Raw genomic sequence first — 26,151 nt, 5'->3', positions numbered from 1 at the left:
TGCAGGATGAATGATTCAATGGGCTGCCACACAGAGGTCTCTGCTGTTTCACTCAGATCAAAGAGGGTGGCAAGTGTTATTCTAGCCCAAAAAAGCCTCCTTCAGGAGGGCATCTTTTAAGGGTAGCTAAGGTCAATGAGCAGGGCCACCCTGTGATAGGAAGAAAAGATGCTCTTGAAATTCTCGGTGTTGATTCTTTGGATTCAATTGGCATGTGAGTTTGAGAAGCTCCCAGTTACATTAACAGAAAATCCTAAGGACATAGAAAATCCTTGGGGGCGGGTTGTTTCTTGGGCAAGTGCGAAAGGAAGAATTAAAGAAGGAAGGGAGGGAAGGAGAGAGCAACGGAGGGGGAAGGGAGGAAGGAGGGAGGAAAAATAGTCTCAGGCTGGGGGATAGTCTGTAATTTCCCTTCCCTTGGTGCCTTCTTCTTTGTTTGGAAATAGGGGAGAGCACTGAGCAGCTGGAGCAGAGCCCTCAGTTTCTAAGCATCCAGCAGGGAAAAAATGTCACTGTGTACTGCAACTCCTCAAGCATTTTACCCAGCCTTCAATGGTACAAACAGGAGGTTGGGGAAGGGCCTGTCCTCTTGATGACATTAGCTAAGGGTGGAGAAATGAAAGCGCAGAAGAGACTTACTGCTCAGTTCGGTGAGTCGAGAATGGACAGCTCCATGCACATCACTGCAGCCCAACCCCAGGATGCGGGCATCTACTTCTGTGCAGGGCACAGAGCTCCTGGGACACCTGCTGCTTGCACGCAAACCTGCAGGCCCCAGCCACACTGCTGCCACATTTCTCCTCTTCCTCCTCACATACCGCCTGGCAGGAACAGTGAGAACAGCCTCAGCCCTTCATGGAACCATCTGCTGCCTTCCTAGACAATTCCCTCATACTGCAGAACAAGAGTCCTCTGTGGTAAGACACACTTCTGAAAAGGTAGCTCACTATTTGAGCCAGTAAAAGTACAGGTCTACAGTTCTCCAGGTTAAGCAGTGGGGGAAGAAGAGAGTGGATACAAAGGGACAAATGGAAGATATCACACAGAACAGCACAGTTCTGACTGTCATTCCGTTTCCCTAAAGACCACAGCCAGGAATGGCTAGTACAAGGGGACAGAAAAATTTTGCAGTTTTATTCTAGAACTCTGCAGTTGGTGAAATTGCTATGCCCCAGTCTATTCAACTGGAATAAAAGGAGGAAATAGAGTAAAAAATAATTGGAACAAGGTTGCTACTTTTTTGGACAGAAAAATGCCCCAAGTGCTCTCCCTGTGATAGGAAGAAAAGATGCAAATACAAGATAAAAACACCTATCTTGCTGAGCTGTTATGAATTAAATGAAATAAAATATACAAAATTATATGAAGTCCCAGGTACAACATATATACTCAATAAATGTCCTTGTAAATAATATTGCTTTAATGGCTTTAAATAAGTGTTATCCCTACTGTGAAATGTTTGCTGACTCCTCAAAGAGGAATGAGTTCATCTCTGCCTAATATTTTGAATCCCCATCTTGGTAGTGAGGAAAGCAGACACTGCGAGCTGAAACCTGATCACCATTCTCTTTTGCTTCCTTGTTAACAAAACTCTCAATTTTAATTTGAGCAACTCTTTCCCCAGCTTAAAAAAATAAGTTCACACTACATTTCACATCTTTTCTTGCAACAAGGGGTTGCATAGTGCACAATTCTGATCAATGAGACATAATCAGAAATCCCCTAGGGATTTCTTGTAATGTTTTCTCTCCTGGTAGAGATTTTCCTATCCACTTTTCCACCTTTTTTCTTCTGAAAACATGGAAGTGATAACTTCATCATAAAGAAAAGTATAACTCCCTTACACAGATCCAAGTGTCTGTTAGACGCCAACTCCAATTCTTCCTCCAGATTTATTTTTACATGAAAAATTTTAATAAACCATTATTTGGTTGAATTTTTGTTAATTGCAGCTAAACACAATCCTAACTGAAGTAGGATTGACATAAAATGGTCTTGTGATTTCTTGGGTATAGGTGTAAATGAAGAAAAAAAGAAATGAGGAATGTGTGTTGTATACATACAAGGAAGGGGCATGTATACTGGATATATGTCTTTCTTGAAGGATTAATGTTCCTAATTTTTTATGAAGAAAAAAATCTTCATTTTCCATTGAGAGTCTTCATTTTAAAATTTCCAACAATTTCTTACACTCAAGGGAGACTATCAAATTCAGTTTTCATTCTCTTTTAACCATAGGCAATACCAATTTCTATGCAAATTATTAATAACTGTTGTTTTAATATTTTTCCCACTTTTAGATTTCAGAAGTTACTTATTTTTCTTGTCTTTTTTAAAATCTTCATATTACCCCAGTAACCTACTCCAAAGATATCCCCTGAAAATTTTATCACATGGGATTCCTTCATATTGAAAATTGTAAGAGGAAATATAAATTAAAAATAAGAAAAATAAATTATAATTATCCCTAGCATAAAAAGAGTAAGACACACTCTCCCTCCTTTTTCTTAGAGTATTTGCTTTAGAAAACATGACTGTGAATTCTCTCTGTGCATTGAGTTGTATGAATATATTTTAAAGAGCTCAATAAGCTTCTTGCCAGTTTTTTTTTTTTTAGATAATTATTTTTTTATTGAAGGGTAGTTGACACACAGTATGACATTACATTAGTTTCAGGTGTACAACATAGTGATTCAACATTTATATACATGACAATTCTAGGTACCAGCTATCACCATACCAAGTTGTTACAATATCTTGACTATATTCATTACATCCCGGTTACTTATTATTTTACCATTGGAAGTGTGTACTTTTTTTTTTTTTTGTGAGGGCATCTCTCATATTTATTGATCAAATGGTTGTTAACAACAATAAAATTCTGTATAGGGGAGTCAATACTCAATGCACAATCATTAATCCACCCCAAGCCTAATTTTCGTCAGTCTCCAATCTTCTGAGGCATAACAAACAAGTTCTTACATGGAGAACAAATTCTTACATAGTGAATAAGTTCTTACATGGTGAACAGTACAAGGGCAGCCATCACAGAAACCTTCGGTTTTGCTCATGCATTATGAACTATAAACAGTCAGTTCAAATATGAATACTCATTTGATTTTTATACTTGATTTATATGTGGATACCACATTTCTCTCTTTATTATTATTATTTTTAATAAAATGCTGAAGTGGTAGGTAGATACAAGATAAAGGTAGAAAACATAGTTTAGTGTTGTAAGAGAGCAAATGTAGATGATCAAGTGTGTGCCTGTAGACTATGTGTTAATCCAAGCTAGACAAGGGCAATAAAACATCCACGTATGCAGAAGATTTCTCTCAGAACGGGGGGGTGAGGTTCTAAGCCTCACCTCTGTTGATCCCCAATTTCTCACCTGATGACCCCCCTGCGACTGTGCCTGTCTCAGGTTGTTCCTCCCTTGAGGAATCTTACCCGTCTCTGGCTAACCAGTCATCTTCCGGGGCCATACAGGGAAATGTAAAGTTGGTAAGTGAGAGAGAAGCCTTATTGTTTGAAATGGTTAGCTTTGTATTTCTTTGCATATTTATGCCCTGTAGCTTCTATGCCCAGCATTTGTCTTGAGGTATCTTTACCACTTGGAAGAATTATGATACTCGGTAAATTCGATATGAGGCACAAATTCTATTTAAGGGTTGTAATTAGGAAGGAAGAAGAAAAGCTATAGAAGTAGCAGGCAGCAGAAAACATGGGAAGATTGATTATTTCTTTGACATATCTTCTTGTAGAGTGACTTCAGCATGTATAGGTTTTAAGCTACTACTTAAATTGTGCACACACGTTAACATAATAGGAGTATAGTTACTTAACCAAAGCATACCTGTAATTACCAGCCATCTCCAGTGAAACCAAGAAAACCAGTTAGGCACCTTAGGCATTTGTGAAAACTTATCTATGATATGGTGGATATTGTCCAACTGAACTTGAACAGTCTGAGAGAAATCAGACAAATTAAAACAACCCATTCCTGGGGAATGTTCACATCCCTTATGTTCTTTTAACAGTAAATAGTCTGTAGTTGTAAGATTTTGGAGAGCTACAATTTGCACTTCTCCTAATTCTTGATTGAGTTCCAACAGTATAGATCCAGCTTCTTGCCAGTTTTACAATCCAGGAATGTTTTTCTCAAGCACTTTGGAGCCATCCCTTTGGCAGGAAATCATCAAGAAAGACAAGTACCCATGTCTCCCAGTTTCTGTGGGAGGAGAAGAGCCTAAATTTGGCTGGCATCTTGCTCTAAGTTGGAAACTTGTCTCCTGTCATAAATATTTGAGAATTTTTCTTTGGAATAAAGGCAATTAGCAAACTCAGTTGTGACCCCAAGTATCAGGTAAATCGAGGAGGAACTATAGCAATGGTGCTGCCAAGCCCTCTTACTTCAGGATTAGTTTCTGTTCATCTCGAGGAAATGTATGCAATGGACTGTATCTTTGTGGGTGTATGAGGGGGTAAATTTTCTTTCTGTCATTGCACTCTCCTTAATGGGTTACCTGTGATGCACATTACATCCTGATTTTTAATGTGTGCCCAATGATGCAACTGTATTCTTTCTTCCTTTCTTTTGTGGAGAGGTGTTCTGGATTGGCAGGGGATTTTGTTTTGATATCCCCAGAAAATGGCCCAGAATCACTCTTCACCCATCTCTCTCCCTAAGAGTGACAGGACACTGTGAAAGTTTCTTGTGGCTCTGCCACTGACTGGCTATGTAATTCTGGGCATTTTATATCAGTGTTGGGAGCATCAATTCCCTCATAAGTGCCTTGGAAGTATAGAACCTCACAGTGTTATTGTGAGGGTTAAAATGTCTTGTGAATTGCCTAGCTTAATGGCCAAAATAAAAAAGCCTCCGGAGTTGGAATCACAGCTTTGACAAGGTATTTCCCAGATTGCCTCTGTGTCCTGACTTTTGTTCTGTACTGGGAGTATGGGAAGGGCACCATTCCTGCTTTCAAGGCACTCACTCTCATGACCATGCAGGGCTGTTCACTAGTTTCCACAATCATCATTCTTCAAGGGGCCAGAAGTGGAAGGATCCTTTGATGTAGAACCTCCATTCAGAACAATAATTTCTACGCAACTGGGATACTCTCTGTGCTGAAGCATTCTGGAATGAATGAAAATATGCTGTTGGTTCCTAAAGCTGCACTCAAATACCCTGGCCTGTGAGGCTGCTTTGCTGCTTATAAAGTGGTGTCAACACTAGGATTTGGTACCTGAGGGGCCATTCTACCCTGATAAAAGTTTCTTTAGGTTTTTAGGATTAATTGCTGAATGAAAACTGAACATCTGTAAAACAGGAAGAGGGTTAATTATTTAGGCCAGGGCAGGGGAGGGGGAACAAGAAAATGTGTGGACCAGAATATTGTTAATAATGCACATGGTCCTGCTTTCTTATCACCAATTCTCTTTTCTTATCTCCAAGAGTCAAAATGAAGCTTTAGATTAAAACAAGACAATTTGTTTCATATTTCTGTAATTTTGTATTTTCATGAATCCATCTTTCTTAGTATCAGGGGCCAACATGAACTTTTATTTATTTGTCCAGAAATTCTTTCCAACCTCTGATTGTTGTTCTTCACTAAATCATCAATACCTGCCATATCATCAGAAATTCAATGATAAGAAAAACAAAATCAAAGAAAGAGGGAAAGAAGGAAAAGAAAATGTATGTATAAGAAGAGCATGGAAAAATAAAATATAAAGAAAATGGCAGAAGATTGTTTGAACTGAAAATCATTATCTCTTTGAGTTTCTCAAGACCAGCATTATTAACATTCGAGGCCAGGTAATTCTTCCGTAGGGAGGGGTTTTTATGCATATTATAAGGTATTCAACAGCATCGCTGAGTTCTCCTCACTAGATGCCAGTAGCACCCCTCTCTTCTTCAGTTGTAACAACCTAAAACATCTCCAGACTCTGCCAAATGTCCTCTGAGGGTCAACAGCTCCCTGCTGAAAACCAATAGTCTATATGTTACATTGATACAGCAGAAACTTTTAAGAGATTAGAGATAGAGATATGTATTTCATATTTTATATATATATGTCCTAAAAGTTTCATTCTGACAATTTAACATATAGACCATTTAACATTCACTTCCTTAGTCCTTTTCATATATATATATGTATTTTATATTTTTCATATATATATATTTTATATTTTTCATATATATATATTTAATATTTTTCATATATATGTGAAGAAGATTGAGGAAGTAAATACTTTTCTATTTTTTGACATATTTCTTATTTCTATAGTGTTCACATGTCTTGGACTATTATTATATAATTTAACTAACTTTAATAAATTCAACAAATAAGATATATAGAATATAAAATATGGAAATTGATTACATATATTCATATATTTATTTGTATCATATATAATGTATGTATAATATATACTTGTGTTACATAAGTATATACAATATATACTTGCTATATGTATATTGCAAGTTATCATAACTGAGAAGTTTCCAGTCTGATCATGTCTCAGGTTTTAGCTTGGTTAGTATCTCTTACCTACAGCCCTTCATAGATATATGTAACTGGTTTCTTTATTCCACCTTTAAGCTACCATATCCCCATTTTGCAAACAAATTATTCTACGTATACCCAGAATTTACAGAAAAAAAGACTCTTAAACCCTAAAAACAGAACTCTTCCATTATCCCCATCCCCCACCACACACACACGCACACACACACACACACACACACACACACACACCCCTCAGAGTATAGAGGGTGGAGTTAGCCATAGGTAGGTGGAGCTTCACACTCCAAAGGTGAGTGACAATGCTTAGGAGTGGCTGCTGCTAAATCTATTTCATGGAACTTATATGTTACAGAAACAAAATTAGCTCCAGATTCAAGATATGATGCCTACCGATATTTAAAGGGAGTTGGCATCAAGGTGTCTCCTTACAGCAGAAGGGTAAAGAATCATGAAGACACAAGTACGAGTCTTGCTGGGATTTCTGTGGATACAGATTTGCTGTGAGTTAAGAACATCCCAGAGGGAACCTGGAAAAACATCACAACTGGATTTGGAAAGGAGTGAGGGAGGAAAGGAAAGGTGGAGGAAGATAAATAACACAAGTCTCTCGGGCTGTGTCCTTTAGCATGAGGATGGAAACAAGGAAAATTTCCTGCACTTGAAGACAGCTACAGTCCTTTTGCAGTGACTCTCACCTGTGTCTCTTTTCTCTTTCTCAACAGGGGTAGGAATACAGATGAAGGTAGCACAGAGTCCTGAGGTCCTGAACCTCCAGCAGGGGGGGAATTCCTCTCTGAAGTGTAATTTTTCCATCTCCATAACCAGCATGCAGTGGTTCCAACAAAATCCCGGAGGACGTCTCATATCCCTGTTTTACATGGCTTCTGGAGTGCGACAAAAAGGAAGACTAAAGTCCACAGTTAATATCAAGGAACGTTACAGCCACCTGTATATCACAGACTCCCAGCCTGAGGACTCAGCCACTTACATCTGTGCCGTGGGAGCACAGTGCTCTCCAGACACCTGCAGCCTGTACATGAAACAATAGGCGAAGTCCCAGCCCAAACCCCAGGGTGGCAGCAGGGGTCCGGGATGATTGGGATTGCCTTCCCAAAGCCTTGCATCTCCTGATTCATGCAGGAAGCTTTTCTAAACGAGCTACGACTTGACACTACAGTCCAGGACATACCTGGTCCATCCGGAGATCTCTGTGGGGAGAGTGTTACTAGGTAAAATCTATAGAGTAATCAACTCATATCTGATTCTGTCTTTCTAGACAGGAGTGAGCAGCCAACTCAAGTAGAACAAGACAGAACCAATCTCACCTTGACTTTCTTTTCTACAGCTTTATTGCTTACATTGGTATTGACAGAGCCCTGGGAAAAGCTCATGATCCTTTTTCTAATGCACTTTTATGGGGAAGAAAAGGAGGAGTGAAAATAAAGGGCCACTATTGGCATGAAAGATGGGTCGAGCTTCCTGCATACCACACCAGAGACTCAGCCACCTACCTGCATGCTGTGGAGGCACAGGGCTTCCCAGGCACCAGAAGCCTGAACGCACATATGTGGCTGCAGTCCCCAAACCCAACACAAGGGAACAATGCCTGTATGTTTTCACTCACTTCTAACATGGTGTTGAGAAGTGCACACTTGATAAATCAAAGTGATTTCACTTTCAAAAAAATTTGGAACACTGATGAATATTCAATCTAGTAACTATCTCTGTCCTAAATAAAACCGTTTCTAACATCCTAATCCCAAAGTCAGAGAACTCATGAATCAGCAATTCCAGTTAGAGGCTCCGTCAGAGTCATAACTGTGGAGCTCTGTGTTAAATGGGTATTTTCATCCTGAATGTAATTTTCTTGTTACCCTGTGTTATGCTCAGTATGATGGGAAATCATCAGAACGTCAAACCTTAAGCTCTCAAAGAAACAGCAGTATTGTACTTTGTAATCCCTCAGTTATTTATCCTCTAGCTTCTTCCAGTGCATTTAATTGTTCATTTTGTTCATATCCAGTAGTATCTATTTATATCACTTCCCTCTTTGTTATGTTTTGGAAAGACCATTGGGGAAAAAAGCTAATTACCAGTCATGAGTATGCTCTGTGATCCTGAGCAAGTGAGTCACTCTCTTTGCACCCCAGTTCAGAATCCTCATCTACGTGGGAACAGTATTTGCCACCCACCATTACTCACAAGTTTTCTACATGCAATCATTCAACAGATGTTTATTGAATACCTTTTAGATATTGGATAGGGAGTTTTTTTTTTTGCCTGTTTTTAATAGTTTTATTGTGATATAATTGATATGCATTAAACCACACATACTTAAAATATACAATTTGATGTTTGAATATATTTACACACCAGTGAGACCACTACCATCATCACAACAGTGAACATGTAACTATTTATTTTATGTACTAGCCATTCAAAGAAAACCATAGCCATGTTTTCTAAAAACCCAATTTTTTTTCTGAAATCTTCTAGTTGTACGGTTCCTTTCAGTTTGAAAGTAGGTATTTTTCAAAAAACAGTAGTGTGTACAGATTGATTAAAGCAACTTACCACGACTACCACAGGAGCAAAACAACAGAAAATACAGAAGATCTTTAAGATAGATACTTCTTTCTGCTCTTGAAACAAAACATGGGTATCTTTACAATACTGGTTACTCTAAGGAGGTCTTTGAAATGTAGTATAATCTTACTGCTGTACCTATCTCAACTGCCATCGATGCCTACTTAAAAGCAGAAATATTTTGCCTCTCAGGACACTCACCTACTCTGTTCTGCTCCCCAAGGTTCTACCGATGTCTTCTAATTTTTTTTTTTGAGAGGGCATTTCTCATATTTATTGATCAAATGGTTGTTAACAACAGTAAAATTCTGTATAGGGGACCCAATGCACAATCATTAATCAACCCCAAGCCTAATTCTCAACAGTCTCCAATCTTCTGAAGCATAACGAACAAGTTCTTACATGGTGAACAAATTCTTACATCGTGAATAAGTTCTTACATGGTGAACAGTGCAAGGGCAGTCATCACAGAAACTTTCGGTTTTGATCACACATTATGAACTATAAACAATCAGGTCAAATATGAATATTCGTTTGATTTTTATACTTGATTTATATGTGAATCCCACATTTCTCCCTTATTATTATTATTATTATTATTTTTAATAAAATGCTGAAGTGGTAGGTAGATGCAAGATAAAGGTAGAAAACATAGTTTAGTGCTGTAAGAGGGCAAATGTAGATGATTAGGTGTGTGCCTATAGATTAAGTATTAATCCAAGCTAGACAAGGGCAATAAAACATCCACGGATGCAGAAGATTTCTCTCAAAACAGGGGGGGTGAGGTTCTAAGCCTCACCTCTGTTGATCCCCAATTTCTCACCTGATGGCCCCCCTGCGACTGTGCCTGTCTCAGGTTGTTCCTCCCTTGAGGAATCTTACCAGTCTCTGGCTAACCAGTCATCTTCCAGGGCCATACAGGGAAATGTAAAGTTGGTAAGCGAGAGAGAAGCAATATTGTTTGAAAAGGTTAGCTTTTTACTTCTTTGCAGATTTATGCCCTGTGGCTTTTATGCCCAGCATTTGTCTTGAGGTATCTTTACCACTTGGAAGAATTACGATACTTGGTAATTTTCAATATGAGGCACGAATTCTACTTAAGGGTTGTAATTAGGAAGGAAGAAGAAAAGCTATAGAAGTAGCAGATGGAAGAAAACATGGGAAGATTGATTATTTCTTTGACATATCTTCTTGTAGAGTGACTTCAGCATGTATAGGTTTTAAGCTACTACTTAAATTGCGCACACACGTTAACATAATAGGAGTATAGTTACTTAACCAAAGCATACCTGTAATTACCAGCCATCTCCAGTGAAACCAAGAAAACCAGTTAGGCACTGGATAGGGAGTTTTGAATAAATAGTTTGTTCCCTTAATGAAGTTTGGTGGGTGACATGTTTTTGTTACTATACCATTCCTGTAAAGTAAGAGAAAATTAAACTGGGGGAGCAAAGGATTTTATAAAAACAAATAGATGCCAGTCAGAGATATCTCCCTGAGTATGCGATGTCTCAGCTTGAAATCAAGCAGTTTACTAGGTGTTAATCAGGCTGAAGGACAAAAGAGGGTGAGAAAAAGTGCTCCAGTTTGAGGAGAAACAAATACACACACACACACACACACACACACACACACACACACACACACACACACACACATAAGCAAGGCAGACTGTGGCAAATTTAAGACTTAGAATGTAATTTGCCAGTGATAAAATCATGTGCATGTTTGGCTGTCATGTTATGAGAAACTGAAAATAAATAAGATCCTTGGAATGAGTCGTCTGTACATTATAGTATGGTAAGGTGGAGGATGGGAGGAATAAAACTCACGAAGCCCGTCACACACTGTCGGAACACAGGTAGGGAAGCTACGTTGAGGACAAATGAAAAGAATCATGAAACTAATTAATGATAAGAAATAGTAGTTCTCTAGAGACCATAATTCCTTTTCAAAAGCACAAATTGTTTATAAGTAATCTACACAATATAAGATAAATATGACACATAAACATGATACATTTTAACTACTGAATACTTCTTATAATTATCTTTAAAGGGAGGAAATATTTCTTACTTTAACATAACAAAGTATTATCTTAAGAGAAAATGATTAACTGGTTCTTGAAATACAGCTGATTGTGGAATTATCTTCTAACTGTAAGCTACTATAAAGCTGGAAAAATATATGAAAGAACTGCTTTCAAGGAGTAAGGACAATAAAGTTTTCAATCCTTGGGACTGAATCTCCCAATCTTTGGGATAAAGAAAAGACTGTAAGGTAGCCTGCACATTCACTCAGCAGTTCTCTTTTGGTGGTATCTTCTAACCCTGAGCACACAGACTTCGAGCCCCAGCAGAGCAGCAGCCTTGTTGGGTGGAGATAACAGAGATGGGAACCAGGGCTGTTAATATAACTGGGATTTTGGGGAAATGGTATTGGGGAGAAATAAGCCTCATGTGAAAGGACCCTAAAACCTGAATGAGGGGTTTTATGAGCCTACATGTATTCTGCACATGCACAGAGACAGACATTGGGTTGCCGAGCAAAAACAGCTTCTGGGGTCTACAAACTCCAAGGAGATATCAGAGGCTGCTCTGTCCTGGGAAGAAAGTAGAGCTCTGGCCATGCTGGAGTGAAGAAATCTTGCTAAACACACTGGACTTTCAACTGAGTCAGGAGAAGAAGGACTGCACGCTAGGAGTAAGGGCTATGTCCTAGGGCAAAGGGAAAATTGGAAAAAACTGCAAAACCCTGCCTGAACAGAAATTGAAGTAAGTCTCAACAGAATCTAAGTGATCTACTGGTAATTTATCAAAGTTGACACTTTTTAGAAGAGAAAACAATCCAGAGCTTCTGTACATTATTACCCCATATTGCATAGCACACAATAAAAAAAAATTACTAAAAATGTAATGAAGTAGGAACAAGGACTAATAATCAGGAGATAAAATAATGAATAGATGCAGACTCAAAGATGATTCAGATTTGCAGTTGCCACACAAAGATTTCAAAATAACTGACTAATATGTCCAGCACTTCTTCCTCTGGCTGACTGTGTTGACCAGCCACTACCATGTACCTAGCAAAGGACCTATGGAGATGGTAGTTTCGCCAGGCAGTAGCTTCCCTAGATTTCTCCATGAACTCCCCCTTCAAATCACACTTCAGCAGGTGGATGTGCTTAATTTCTCAGATTGTCTGGTGAGGGATTCCCTCTCTGACCACCCAACCATCCTTCCACCTTTACTTCCCCGATTCATTTCCCAATTCTGTAAGGCCAGATTCCTGTAATTAGCCTTTATCCCACACCACTCACGGTAACTCTGCTTCACTGACTGTACCCTGACTAACACATTGGGAAATGTAATAGATTTAATAAAATAATTCTATTAATAAAATTAATAGAATGAGTTTTTGTAATGTTTTTCAGTTATGTGTGTCCAGATATTTCTGGGAGGAAGTAATGTTCAGAAACTTAGTGTAATTTTTGGCTAGGAGTACCATAACAAAATACCACAGCCTGGGTGACTTAAACAGAAGTTTATTTCTTACAGTTTTGGAGGATAGAAGTCTGAGATCAAGGCATCATAGGATTGGTATCTACAGTTAAAAATTAATTTAAATGGCTGCCCGATGCCTGCTCTCTTGTTGTGTACTCACATGGTTTTTCCTCTGTGCACATGCATCCCTGTTGTCTTTGTGTGTCCAAGTTTCTTCTTTTAAGGACACCAGTTAGATTAGATTAGGGCCCATCTTAACTACTACATTTTAACTTAATCACCATTTTCAAGGCTACATATCTAAAAATATGGAAACTTCTAAGATACCGGGGGTAAGGTCACGTTCTAGGTACTGGGGGCTAGGGCTTCAACATATTAATCTTATGTGTGTATTTCATCCCATAACACCTAGTATAACCAGGAAAAGAGTAAACCTTCAAAGAATGTATTTAACAACATGATTTGCAATGGAAAGCAGAGAGAAAAGAGTGACATGGTCTGTCATCTTCTATGTTCCCATGAAATGGGTGTGTAAGGGCACATGTCACCAGGTAAGGATCGAGGAATAACATGTTTTAAATTTAAAAATTCTCATCAAGAATGAAATATAATTTTATCAACTATTTTAAAATAACAATTAAATCTGGGTTATTACCATAAAGATATAAAAAAAAAGAACTCACTTGCCATACAGATTCCTGATAGTATAACTGAGTAGTTTTTATTGGGGAAGAGAGATTTCTTAAAATGTATCTTGTAGCTGAGTTCAGTCTATGCAGATATGAATGTGGATATTCTCTGACACCTAGACCTTTCAAGATTATGTCCTCATGATGTCTATAGACTTCACAAGATTAGGTAATTCTTTTTCTCATCTGAGAATACAGAACACCTCATGCTAGTTCTAAGAGATATAATTAACTTCAGGGGTGATTTTAGTACTGAGGATCAATTTTGTTGTGTTGATTTGTGTTTTTGAGAGGTGCCCAGAATTTATGTCAGGAGTAATTAGCATATGACATTTACTTAACCAGAGCAAATATGGACACTACTGAAGTCCATCATAAAATGCAATTTCATTACAGGCAAAACTACCCAAATGCCTGTTTTCTAAATTTGTAATCATTGTACTAAACAGAAAGTCATACCATTATTTGTTCCACCAAAACAGCAACTCTTATGCATATTTTTAAATAAGGTGTCTGCCTAAGTATGTGAGTTGACAAAGAGTCAATCATTTGACCTTATATAATTCTCTATATTCTCAGTTATTTTATACTTGTAGAAGGTAGAATGAGTTTTGTGATCTCTGAAAACCTTTCCTTCTACAGTATTTTAACTCTTTTGTGGGGAAGGGATTATTGCAAATTGATCTTTAGGAAATGCAGAAATGCATTTTCAGAAATTTTCCACATGTGGACTAAAGGGGGCAGTGTTTCCTCCCATAAAGAAGCCCAGCTTCAGCTAAATACATGGGACTTCAGAGGTGAAACAGAAGGCTGTGTGGAAGGAAGTGAGAGAAGTGCAGGAGGGTGAAGGCAAGTTGATGATTCTGGAGACAGGAGAGAAGTCACCTGCCTTCTCACAGGAGAGATGAACCAGCTCCTGGGGGCATCACTGTTGATCCTGTGGCTTCAGCCAGACTGTGAGTTGTGGGTGAGGTTTGAATGTGGTAGAAAATCTCCTTGGAACACTGCAAACTGGGAGATGAGATGACTGGAGGGTTTCATTTCCTTGCTTTCTGCTCCTGATGGTTTTCTGTGGGGACTTCTAAGAATAAAATTTAAATCTGTAACTGTCTTTCCAAACAGGGGTGAGCAGTCAGCAGAAGAGTGGTGACCAGCAGCAGGTTAAGCAAACGTCTCCATCCCTGAGTGTCCAAGAACAAAGAGTTGCTATTCTGAGCTGTGACTACAATAATAATTTGTTTGATTACTTCCTATGGTACAAGAAATACCCTGCTAGAGGTCCTGCACTCCTGATATCTACAGGTTCAGATAAAAAAGAAGATGGAAGATTCACAATCTTCCTCAACAAGAGTGCCAAACACTTCTCGCTGCACATTGCAGACTCCCAGCTGGGTGACACAGCCTTGTACCTGTGCGCGGCAAGTGCACTGTGCTCTCCAGGCACCTGCAGCCTGTACCCAAACCTGCAGCTGGGTCCAAGCCACCCCTTCTTCAGAGTCTCAGTGTGTGAGGCACTAAGAAATGCTTCAATTTATACAAGGCAGTAGGGAGGGTGTGCTTTAAAGCAGGGAAGGCAAGCTGAGCTTTAAGGAGACTGATACATGGGAGTCCTGCAATTGGGTCAAGAACATCCCTGGGCATTCAGGTATCCAAGAGTGTAACCATTCTACTTTTTCATTTAGTGACTGTAGAGAATAGGGTTTATGCTTCGAAAGCTCAACTACAGGACCCACACTAGGAGTCCCTCACAAAGCTGCCTCCCAGTAGAAGCCATTAACTAAGCACGCACACTTTTGAAAAACTGCCAATTCATACAATTCTTAGCATACGTTTCTTCATCAGTGACCCAGGGAAGGATCTGATTGTCAGTCACAAATCATGAAAGCCTGATGCTAGTTTTATTTATAGATATTGTGCTTACAGATAAATGGTTGGAACTTACCCCTCAAGGGCTAATTTTCTGAAGCTGAAGATCCTTATAGTTGAAGAATGAAGAAATTCAGAATATGTCTCTGGAAGCGAGATGCCTCTGGAAACTCATTACTTGGGGCATTGTCTGGACAGGGTCTTCAGGGATGCTGAAGACTTTTCTGAATAGAATAGGATTGATCCAGAGCTTCTCAAAACTGGTTCATCCAGGGATCCTCATGGGGATGGTTTAACTGTAGAGAGTCCTATCGTATTAGATTCTCTATTTCTGAACATGGATGTGCAGCTAACTCAATGTGGATTAGATCCCTCATCCCTCCATATGCAGGAGTAAGAGTGTACCAATCTCGAGGGCAGTATTCCCTTCACTGTCTGTTCATGGCTTCCACTTATATAGGCAGGAAGTTTCCAATGTCTTTTTTTGTAGGCATGTAAGTGAGAATGAAAAGGAGGGAATAATCTGTATCTCTCCTCATACCGAGAATATGTTGGTTTCATGCACATCTGAGGTCTCAGTCCCAAGACTCAGCCATGTAACTGCTGTGGATACTCCTGGCTCACGAGCATCCAGAACCTGTTTCCAAGCTCAGAGCTCCAGCCACCCCACCCGGCAAAAGGAAGAGGCAGCTCAGAGCTGTTGCTGTCCTCTAGGGGAGTTGGGAATGCAGCCTTGATGAATTGCTTCTTCAATGTTAAAAAATGCAAGACAAGGATGAGTAATCAGTGTAGTTATTGTACATTCCCATTCTTAACAAAACTCTAACACCTTGAGTCAATAAATCAAATAGCCTTTCTTATCTTCAGATATATTTCACATGATTTATAAATTCTTCAAAGTCAGTTATATAGTCCCATTATAATGGAGGTTGTTCACTATGTTTGCCATTATAGTTTCTCAATTTCATGTCCCTGTAGGAAGGGAAGCTTTAATATGGGAATATGTGGATGCTTTCTCTATATTACTAAGGCTACTCAAAAGGTCATGCCAAGAAATAGAAAGCTACATGCAGTCTCATCCCTGTCATTGTTGTTCAGGCTCTTCATACTGCATCATCCCCATTTCCCCCATCCCCACAGATATCAATCTGTGCTCTTTTCTTGTTGATATGTTGTGAAGCAGCATTGGCGAGGATCTACTTTCTACAGCTGCCCAAGCCATGAGTGTGCCACCACCTTGAATAGGTGGTCAATTGATATCTTCATTCAGGACTTCTAGCATAAGGCAAGACCAGTAATTTCCACCTAATACTGTCCTCAGGTTTTAGTCACTCAATCACAGAACAGTTATTCACTGAGTGCCTGGAACATTCTACATATATGTTATATCCCTGAAAATAAAAGAGGTATGTGGAAATATGTAGTTCCTTTTCTCATTCAAGTTCATGTAGTTATTTATATAGGTAGCTGACCAGACAGAGAAAATGAAGACAAGGACAAAGCCTAGGAGAGCAGGGGGTGACATGGACACATATGACCATCCCCCAGCCTTGGCAGTGAGTCAGGAGTGTGTGTGAGTTTATATCTGGGCTCTCTATTCTGTTCCATTAATCTGTGGGTGTGTTCTTGTGCCAGTACCAAATTGTTTTGATTACTGTGGCTGTGTAGTAGAGCTTGAATTCAGGGAACATAATCCCCCCCTGCTTTGTTCTTCCCTCTCAGGGTTGCTTTGGCTATTCGGGATGTTTGTGGTTCCATATGAATTTAAGAAGTATTTGTTTTAGTTCATTGAAGAATGCTGTTGGTATTTTCAAAGGGTTGCATTGAAATCTGTAGATTGCTTTTGGCAAGATGGCCATTTTGACCATATTAATACTTCCTATCCATGAGCACAGGATGTATTTCCATTTATTGGTGTCTTCTTTAATTTCTCTCATGAGTATCTTGTAGTTTTCAGAGTACAGGTCTTTCACCTCCTTGGTTAGGTTTATTCCTAGATACTTTATTCTTCTTGATGCAATTGTAAATGAAGTGCTTTTCCTGATTTCTTTTTCTGCTTGTTCATCATTAGTATATAGGAATACAACAGATTTCTGTGTATTAGTTTTGTATCCTGCAACTTTGCTGAATTCAGTTATTAGTTCTAGTAGTTTGGCGGTGGATTCTTTAGGGTTTTTTATGTACAATACCATGTCATCTGCAAACAGTGACTGTTTAATTTTTTCCTTATTAATCTGGATGCCTTTTATTTCTTTGTGTTGTCTGATTGCTGTGGCGAGGGCCTAGAGAACTATGTTGAATAAAAGTGGTGAGAGTGGGCATCCTTGTCTTGTTCCTGATCTTAGGGGAAAAACTTTCAGCTTTTCACTCTTAAATATGATGTTGGCTGTAGGTTTTTCATATATGGCCTTTATGGTGCTGAGGTACTTGTTCTATACTCAGTTTGGTGAGAGTTTTTATCACGTATCATGAATGGGTGTTGAATTTTGTCAAATGCTTTTTCAGCATCTATGGAGATGATCATGTGATTTTTGTCCTACTTTTCATTGAATATGGTGTATGACATTGATTCATTTTTGAATATTGTACCATCTTTACATCCCTGGAATAAATCCCACTTGGTCATGATGGATGATCTTTTTGATGTAGTTTTGAATTCTGTTTGCTAATATTTTGTTGAGGAGTTTTGCATCTATGTTCACCAGGGATACTGGTCTGTAATTTCCTTTTTTGTGCAGTCTTTGTCTGGTTTTGCTATTAAAGTGATGCTGACCTCATAGAATGAATTTGGAAGTATTTCCTCCTCTTCTACTTTTTGGAAAACTTTAAGGAGGATGGGTAGTAGCTCATTTTAAATGTTTGATAAAATTCAGCCATCAAGCCTTCTGTGCCAGGAGTTTTGTTCTTAGGTAGTTCTTTGATTACCAGTTTGATTTCTTTGCAGGTAAATGGTCTGTTCAGATATTCTGTTTCTCCCTGGGTCAGTCTTGGAAGGTTGTATTTTTCTAGAAAGTTGTCCATTTCTTCTAGGTTATCTAATTTGTTGACATGTAATTTTTCATAGTATTCTCTAATAATTCTTTGTATTTCTGTGGTTCCTGTAGTGATTTTTCCTTTTTCATTTCTGATTCTATTTATGTGTGTACACTCTCTTTTTTTCTTGATGAGTCTAGCTAGGTGTTATCTATTTTGTTTATTTTCTCAAAGAACCACCTCCTGGTTTCATCGATTCTTTCTATTGTTTTATTCTTCTCAAATTTATTTATTTCTTCACTGGTCTTTATTATGCCCCTCCTTCTACTGTCTTTGGGTCTCATTTATTTTTCTTTTTCTAGTTTCATTAATTGTGAGTTTAGACTGTTCATTTAGGATTGTTCTTCTTTCTTGAGGTAAGCTTGTATTACTATGTACTTTTCTCTTAAAACTGCCTTTGCTACATTCCACAGGTTTTGGTCTGTTGAGCTGTTGTTTTCATTTGTCTCATATATTGCTTGATCTCTGTTTTAGTTTAGTCATTGATCCATTGATTATTTAGGAGCATGTTGCAACATGGATAATTTTTAAATCATTATTCTGAAAGAAGCCAGACACAAAAAAGTACCTACTATACCATTTTGTATACCTGAAATGCCAGAAAATGGAAAATCTAATTTATGGTGACAAAAATCCTATCGATGGCTATCAAGGGTTAGTGATCAAAGAAAGGCATTGACTATAGTAGGTCACAAAGAAACTTACAAGGTGATAAAAAATAATCAGTATGTTGATTGGGGCAGTGGTTACAAAGTGGGCACATTGGTTAAAACACTTCAAATGTTACACTTGAAATGTGACATTATATTCGTGTAACTTATATCATATAATTTAGATAAATTTGGTTAAAAAATAAGGGAGTATATGTTTGGCTCTAGATTTCATAATCTTGAACACTTCCTTTAACCCAATAGTTATGTAATTCTTCTGTTTGAATATGGAATAAAAAAATAAAAGGAGAAACAGAAAGTAGGGGAAGGTAAAAGGTTTTATGTAGAGATTAAAGTTCAGTCTCTGAAATTAATGAACTATTCCATCCCATGTCCTCCATTTAATAGCTCAGTGATATTGAGCAGGATCCCCAGCCTCTCTCCATCTGTAAAATGGGGATTGGGGGAGTAATAATCTCTTAAAAAGGTCTCCTTTCTCATAAAAGGAGAATTAAGTACAATTATGTGCTTAAAGTCCCCAGAATCTGTTATGTGTTCAGATAATTTTATCTAGTATTTCTTTTATTAGTCCAAAGTGGTCATTTCAAGTGAGCTCAGTTTTTCTAAATGGAATTGTGGGAGATGATCAGCATACTCTGGTGGTTCCAAGGTTTCTTCTTTTAATTGGACAGTGTGAGGGAGTGGAGGTCAGAATAGAGAAAAACATAATTTTTCCTAAAGTCACAGACTGGCCTGTGACCTGAAATCATGGGAAATAATATCTCATTACAGAAAAGAGAGTCAACTTTAAAGGAAAGTGTTTGTAAATGTGAATTTGAGAGTGAAAGGAGACACAAAAGAATGCATGGGTTCCCAATTACCATGAAATTTTGTGTGTAAGAATATCTATCCAACCCCAGGCAAGTCTACAGAGCCATATCTGCATTTTAATATATATATTTTTCATTTGGGAAAGAAAACACAGTTATTGTATTTTTTTAAATGTCATTCTAAATGTGAGAAAAAAATTACACAACCCCACTTTTCTGGAGAGTGACTAAACAACCTTTTCAGGAGTAAGAGTCTATCTTGGTCACATCTTGGGGCTCAGCATAGTCTGAATGAAGCAACCACCCATCCCACAGCCTCCCCACCAAGGCTGTTCTGAGGCCACTGTAGTGTCACCTCCAGCAGTTTCAAGAGAAGCTTTGCCAAAACTGAGACCCAGGCTCAGAGCGGCAGAGAGCGTCCCAGAGATCGAAGTGCCCACATGACTCTTCAGCATATTATGGGCAAAGCATGTGGGAAAGGGTGAGGAGCTTCCATACTTTCTACCACTCCTCCTCACTGCCACCAATTCACCAGCCTGGAAGGCCTGTGAACCTGCCCTACTGGGTTTTTAATGAGGCTTCATTACACCATGGTCGATTAAATTACTGGACATTGGTGATTGATTCAACCTCCAGTCCCTCTCCCCTCTCTCACTCTCCTGGGGTTGGGGGTGGGAGGGGACAGTGAAAGTGCCAAGCTTGCAGTCACATGGTTGGTTCCTCTGGCCACCAGCCCCATCCTTAGGTTACCGAAGGGATTTCCACAGTCACCTCAGTAACATAACAAGACATATTTATCCCTCTTATCAGAGGAAATTCCAAGGGTTTTTAAGGAGCTCTTTGCTAGTGCAGGAATGCGATCAAAATCCAAATGTGTTACTTCTTATTATAAATCACAATATCACAACAGTACTACAGACACTAGGAAAGATATAAGCACACAAAATAGTGGTTTATACACTGGGATGTCTAAAGACTGGCAGAGAAATACAATGTTGGTTGAGATTATGCAAGGGGTTATACTGGACTCATGAACAGTAACCTGATCTGGACAGCATGTGTTTTTCTAACTCCTCAGCTACCTTTCACTCTAAACCTTGCCAACACCAATTAGCTTACCATGCCCTTTGATTCTCAAGCTCCCTGTCGATTGAGGTTTCCTTACAGTCACATGCTCATCACAAGCTCTGGTTAACCTCGACTGGGAAGCGATGTGTGTGATGAAGCACTGCTACAGATGTTGACTTCTGAAGCTGATCTTGTGGCCTTCTGACTAGTTTGTTTGTTGAAGCACCAAAAATGAGACTGTAACTTTAAACCACAGTATTCCTTTATTCAGTTACCTACTTCCCAACTGCTTTGGTCAAGGTCACAGGGCTGGCCTTTCGATTTCGATGTGTTGTTTTCCTTGCCTTTGGAATTCCCTAGAAAATCTCCTAGGAATCCTCTGCTAAGAATGCTGGATGGCCCTTATCTCACGTGTGTGCAGGTCTGACACAGTCCCAATCCTTAGCCTCCTTTCCTCTTAACCAGCTAAGGGATCATCTTGACAACTTGTCAGAACCAAAAAAGGAGTCAACTACTTACGGTTGTTACCTATTGCAAGACAGTTTGGACATTCCTCTCTGAAATATTATCTATTTGTACTAGAATAAAGACTGTCATGCTTGCTGAATATTTACTTTCATTGGCTTAATCAATCACTTGTTCATTTAGGACCAAAAAATGGCCAAAACAGAAAATCTTTCATTGCTTCTAGTTGCTTTAGGGGGAATGTCCATGTCAAAGTACTGGTATATGTATTATGAAAAGTTTCTCCCATGATTTGAATGAAGACCAAGATGAATAAAATGGAGGATGTTCCTTGGAATTCTATGTCCATAATCCAATCATCAAGACCCATTGGTAGATGTCCCAGAGAGAAGCCATGTGGACCAGAATAAACCAGCACTGTCTGATTCCTCAGCGTTGCAATGTTCCTTGGGATTTCTCCTTATTGAGTCCATATTTGGTCCCATGATTCACAACCTGGCTGGAGGCACAGAACCAGTAAAGATGTGCTTAGGAGCTGGCCCTTTTCTCCACCAGAAAAATGCCAATAAAAACTCGAGTCTCTATGAGACCCTTGAAAATACAATATAAGTAAGTTCAACTTTTTTTTAAAAAGAGGCTTAGTGACTATTAGAAGTCAAAATGCAACAGCAGAAGGTAGAACAGCGTCCTTCTTCCCTCACTGGATAGGAAAGAGGTATTGCAATCCTGAGCTGTGATTTACAATCATAATGTACTTTGCAATGGTTTCTCTGTTTCAGAGAGAATGCTGACAAAGGTCCTACATTTCTGATATCAATTTTCAGATGTTAGGTGCAATAGAAAATGGACAGAGTTCCAATGCCTCCTGGGGTATATAAAGCATGAAAGAGTGTTGCTTCCACCCTAACATGTAAAACTAGAAAAATAGCAAAACTATAACTTTGTTTTAACCTTTCAGAGACCTGAAGTCACAGGGCAACCAAGTAGGCTGGATTCCCATGAGGAACAGCCTCTGCAAGAAGCAATAGGCATATAGACAGACAAAATTTTAGCTGAGCATATGTAAAAGGGGTGTTGGCTGCCACACAAGCCAGAAGAGTCATCAGCTACAGACTGAGTGAGGGTTCTCATGGCAATAGAGAACTGCCTGGACTCACAGACAGAGGGAAGGGTTTTCACTCACTGGTAGGGCCATTTTCACAAAATTCCACCTGTATTTACAAAAATGACTGGAGGCAATGTTGGTGACAAGGGAGTCACATCATTGATGTATGTATGGAGAGACTGGTCAGCTCTGATGCAGGAAAGCTCTAACCCCCACACCTGCCTACATAACTCTCTCACATGAAAGAAAAACTGAGGCCATTGGGGGTGGGGATATAGAGCTCACAACAAACTCTGTCACCTCCTCCATGCCCTCAGGGCACAGGATAGATGTCTGCAAAAGGGAGAAGAGTGCAGAAAAAAGCTCTCTACCTCTGGGTAGGTGTAGGAAACCATTCTGAGCTAAAGATCCTATAACCATTAATAATTCTGCTACCAAAGAAAGAGAGGCAGGAAATTCTCTCATCCAAGACTCACAGACAAACATGACAGGGTTTGGCTGCCATGAGAGGAGAGGCATGAGTGCTGAGACCATCCTAAACCCGAGATCCAGGCACAGGGGCAGGCTAAGACAAAGCTGGACCAAGAGAGCAGAGATGCCCACCTGCCCACACAGGGAGCCCAGCCAGCACTGGAGGATGAACAGCATCTCCTGTCACGGGAGGGGCAAGAGCCTGAGGAGAGGAGATGGTCTCTGTGCTGCAGGACCTCGGGGGCAGCTTAAAGCTGAGAGTAGAGCTGAAAGAGGAGAGGGCTGTTCTCAAAGGTAGATTATTTTTACCACATCCACAAGTAGCTTTATGTTAATTATACAAATTATCATTAATTTGAGAAGTTAGATTTTTAGAATCTCAAAAAGCAGTAAGACTATTTCAGGAAAGCTGTGATACATAAGCTCAGGGGAGCCCTATTGTAGGACTCTCTATCTCAGGTCTTCTACTTCTTTGTACTTCTAGAGATGACATGGCTGATCACCACGGTCAGAGCCATAAAAGGCTGCATCAGCCACCATTCTTACTTGTGTTAGAGGATCTTTACCTCCATGGAGTTTTATCTGTGAAGATGTTTATTCATATGCCTTTCTTCACTGGGTGTAGTTTTGAGAAAGGTGCAAAAAAAGATGTTTCTCATTAATATTTTTATCTGTCCACAACTTGTCATAGATGCTGATACTGTAAGTCCAGGGGCTTCTGGAAAGGTCCATCACAAGTCTGCAGAGGGAAAAGAGGTTCACCTGGTTCTCCTCAGGATTCCTGTAAATACTCTAGAAAGGAAATGTAAATTCTGAAAATGACCCAGGAACCCGTCCGTCTTCAGTGTCTCAGCAGTGGTGAGTGGCTCAAACAAGCACGTGGTGCAGAGTCCTCCAGTCCTGGTTGTCAGCAGAGAGAAATGGTTGCTGACAACTGCAGTGATGCAGATGGGCTCTGAACTCTCTCTGTGCAGGAAGGAGCAGGAGAGACCCTCCTCTGCCGGTGGGGATCTGTTCATGTGTAGTTGGAAAACAGGATGGAAGATTCACAGTGCTTTTGAATCAAAACATTTACATGTTTCCTCGCCTGTCACAGTCCCCAGCCAGGAGACCAGCCTTGAACTCTGTGCAGCCAGCTCAGCCCTCCAGGCACCTGCAGCCTGCAGCAGAGGCCCAATCACATTCTTTGTCCTGGACCAGGTTTGGGATTAGAATACCTTGCATTAATTGCTGGTTTCCAACTTGACATGAATGCAGAGATCCAATTTTGTGGTTATAATACTTTGGTTACAAATCACTCAAGAAGAGTTACAATAATTTGTACTGACTCCAATGTATTGAAGAAGGAGTAGTGGTATTTCAAGTGGATGTGTAAATTGTAAAGGTAATCTCACTGGGTATTTGAGGTTCTTACACTGAAATTCTATAGCTCCTTTAATGTGCCAAGGAGATCTTAAATTTCTGGGTGGTCATTTGGTGACCTCTAGAAGAAAACATGTTTGATTAAAAAAAAAAAGTATTATAAAATCAATACATACTCATTATGGGCCTTTTTGAGATTATAGAACATGTAAGGAAAAAATTTAAATCATTCATTATACTTGTATCCAAGGATAATAATTTCCTATGAGCATCTTCATCCAGGTGTGTCTGCATATGCCTTGATTCATATCAATTTAACATGTAAAACACATTTTTCATGTAAATCTATATCCATTCTCCTCTGCACAGTCCATCTTCAGAGTATGGGTGCTTGGTTAGGAAAGGTGCAATTCAATAAGCAATCAGAGGAATTCCTGCTAAGCCTTTTTATATTTAACTGTTCCATATTCAACAAATATATACTTACTGTCTAATATGTGCCAGATACTTTCTTATGCAGAAGTTTGAGCAGGTGGACAGACAAGAATAACAACATTTAACTCTATTCTGCCTCTCTCCTCTGATGAGGGTCAGCTCACCAGAAAAAAAAAATTGGAACTCAAGTTTGAGATTCTGCCCAGAAATATGACCAATCTCTTAATAGCTCATAAGTGTGTATATTCATCAGAAACAGAGTGAACTTATTCCATTTTTCCCAAATGTTCTTATAGAAATGGAAAATAACACAATTTTAAACAGACTATTCCAATTAGAGAAGAAAATCTCACCAACTCCTTTATCAGGGAAAAATGTAATGAATATTTATAAAGGTGAGCTAAGAGTAATAACAATAGTTTTCATAGATGTAAGAACTGCATTTTTGAATAGGTAATAAACTTATAAAGACACATGGTATAAAATAAGATTTATACAATAGGAATATACCATTCCTATATACATAGGAATATATAGTGGAATCTACCATTTCTTCTCACCTTCCTCCCTGCTATCTCCTGCAAACCTAGTTAATGCACTGTTACAATGAATACTTCCTGGAGTTATTTGTCTTTTTACTGTTGGGTTCTGAGAGTTGTTTATATATTTTGGGTACTTGACCCTGAACAGATACATGATTTGCAAGTAGTTTCTCCCACATTGTGGTTTGTCTCTTTCATTTTTCTGATAGTATTTATTGAAGCAGAAGAGCTTCTAATTTTGGTGAAGTCTAATTTATTTTTTCTTTACTTACCTGTGCTTTGATGTCATATTTTAAAAATCATTGCCTAATCCAAGATCACAAAGATTTACATCTATGCTTTCCTCTTTGAGTTTTATAATAACTTTAGTTTCTACATTGAGGTCATTGATCCATTTCAAGTGAATTTTGGAAATAGAAATACAACTTCATTCTTTTGCATATGGATGACAAGTCAGTGGGAGTCCCTAGCCAAAGAAGCCTAGTAGCAATACTAATATTAGATGAAGTAGACATTAAACCAGGAATTACCACTACAGATACAGAGCAAAACTTCAAAATGATTAAGTGCACAATTGACAGGAAGATACAACAACCCTATTTTTATCTGTACCAAATAAGGTAGCTTCAAAATATATCAACCATAAATCAGTAGAGTTAATCAGCAGTCTTAAAGTAGTGGAATTTGTTGATTTAAAAAATCAGTAAACAAATATACAACCACCGTGGCAAGCATTAACACACATCTTTCAGTAGAAACGTATATAAACTATGACCAATACAATTATTATCTTTAACCCAATTTACACTTAGCCCCAAACAACAGAATACATATTCTTTTCAAATGCACATGGAATATTTATCAAAGCTGACAATATTCTTGCTTAAAGCAAGCCTTAATTGACTTCAAGAACTTTAAATCATTCAGAATATAATCTCTGATCACAATGGTATTCAGTGAGAATTCAATATCAAAAAGAAAAAATAAACCTCATTCCAGTACCTTGCTAG

General features: G+C 38.8%; 1 protein-coding gene and 2 gene segments (V, D, J or C); all 3 read left to right on the top strand.

Annotated features, from left to right (window-relative positions):
• Positions 1-26,151, top strand: part of LOC118913449 (T cell receptor alpha chain MC.7.G5-like) — a 582,985-nt gene that overhangs the window by 120,113 nt on the left and 436,721 nt on the right. The gene's annotated exons all lie outside the window — the stretch shown is intronic.
• LOC130679543 (T cell receptor alpha variable 22-like) lies at positions 6,840-8,370 on the top strand. The segment is given in 2 exon segments: positions 6,840-7,036; positions 7,259-8,370. Coding segments are annotated over 2 exon segments (378 nt in total).
• LOC118913454 (T cell receptor alpha variable 29/delta variable 5-like) lies at positions 14,135-15,589 on the top strand. The segment is given in 2 exon segments: positions 14,135-14,270; positions 14,437-15,589. Coding segments are annotated over 2 exon segments (477 nt in total).

This window comes from Manis pentadactyla, chromosome 11 (genome assembly GCF_030020395.1).
Source record: "Manis pentadactyla isolate mManPen7 chromosome 11, mManPen7.hap1, whole genome shotgun sequence".
Taxonomy (NCBI): domain Eukaryota; kingdom Metazoa; phylum Chordata; class Mammalia; order Pholidota; family Manidae; genus Manis; species Manis pentadactyla.
This window is presented reverse-complemented; position numbering and strand designations above follow the sequence as displayed.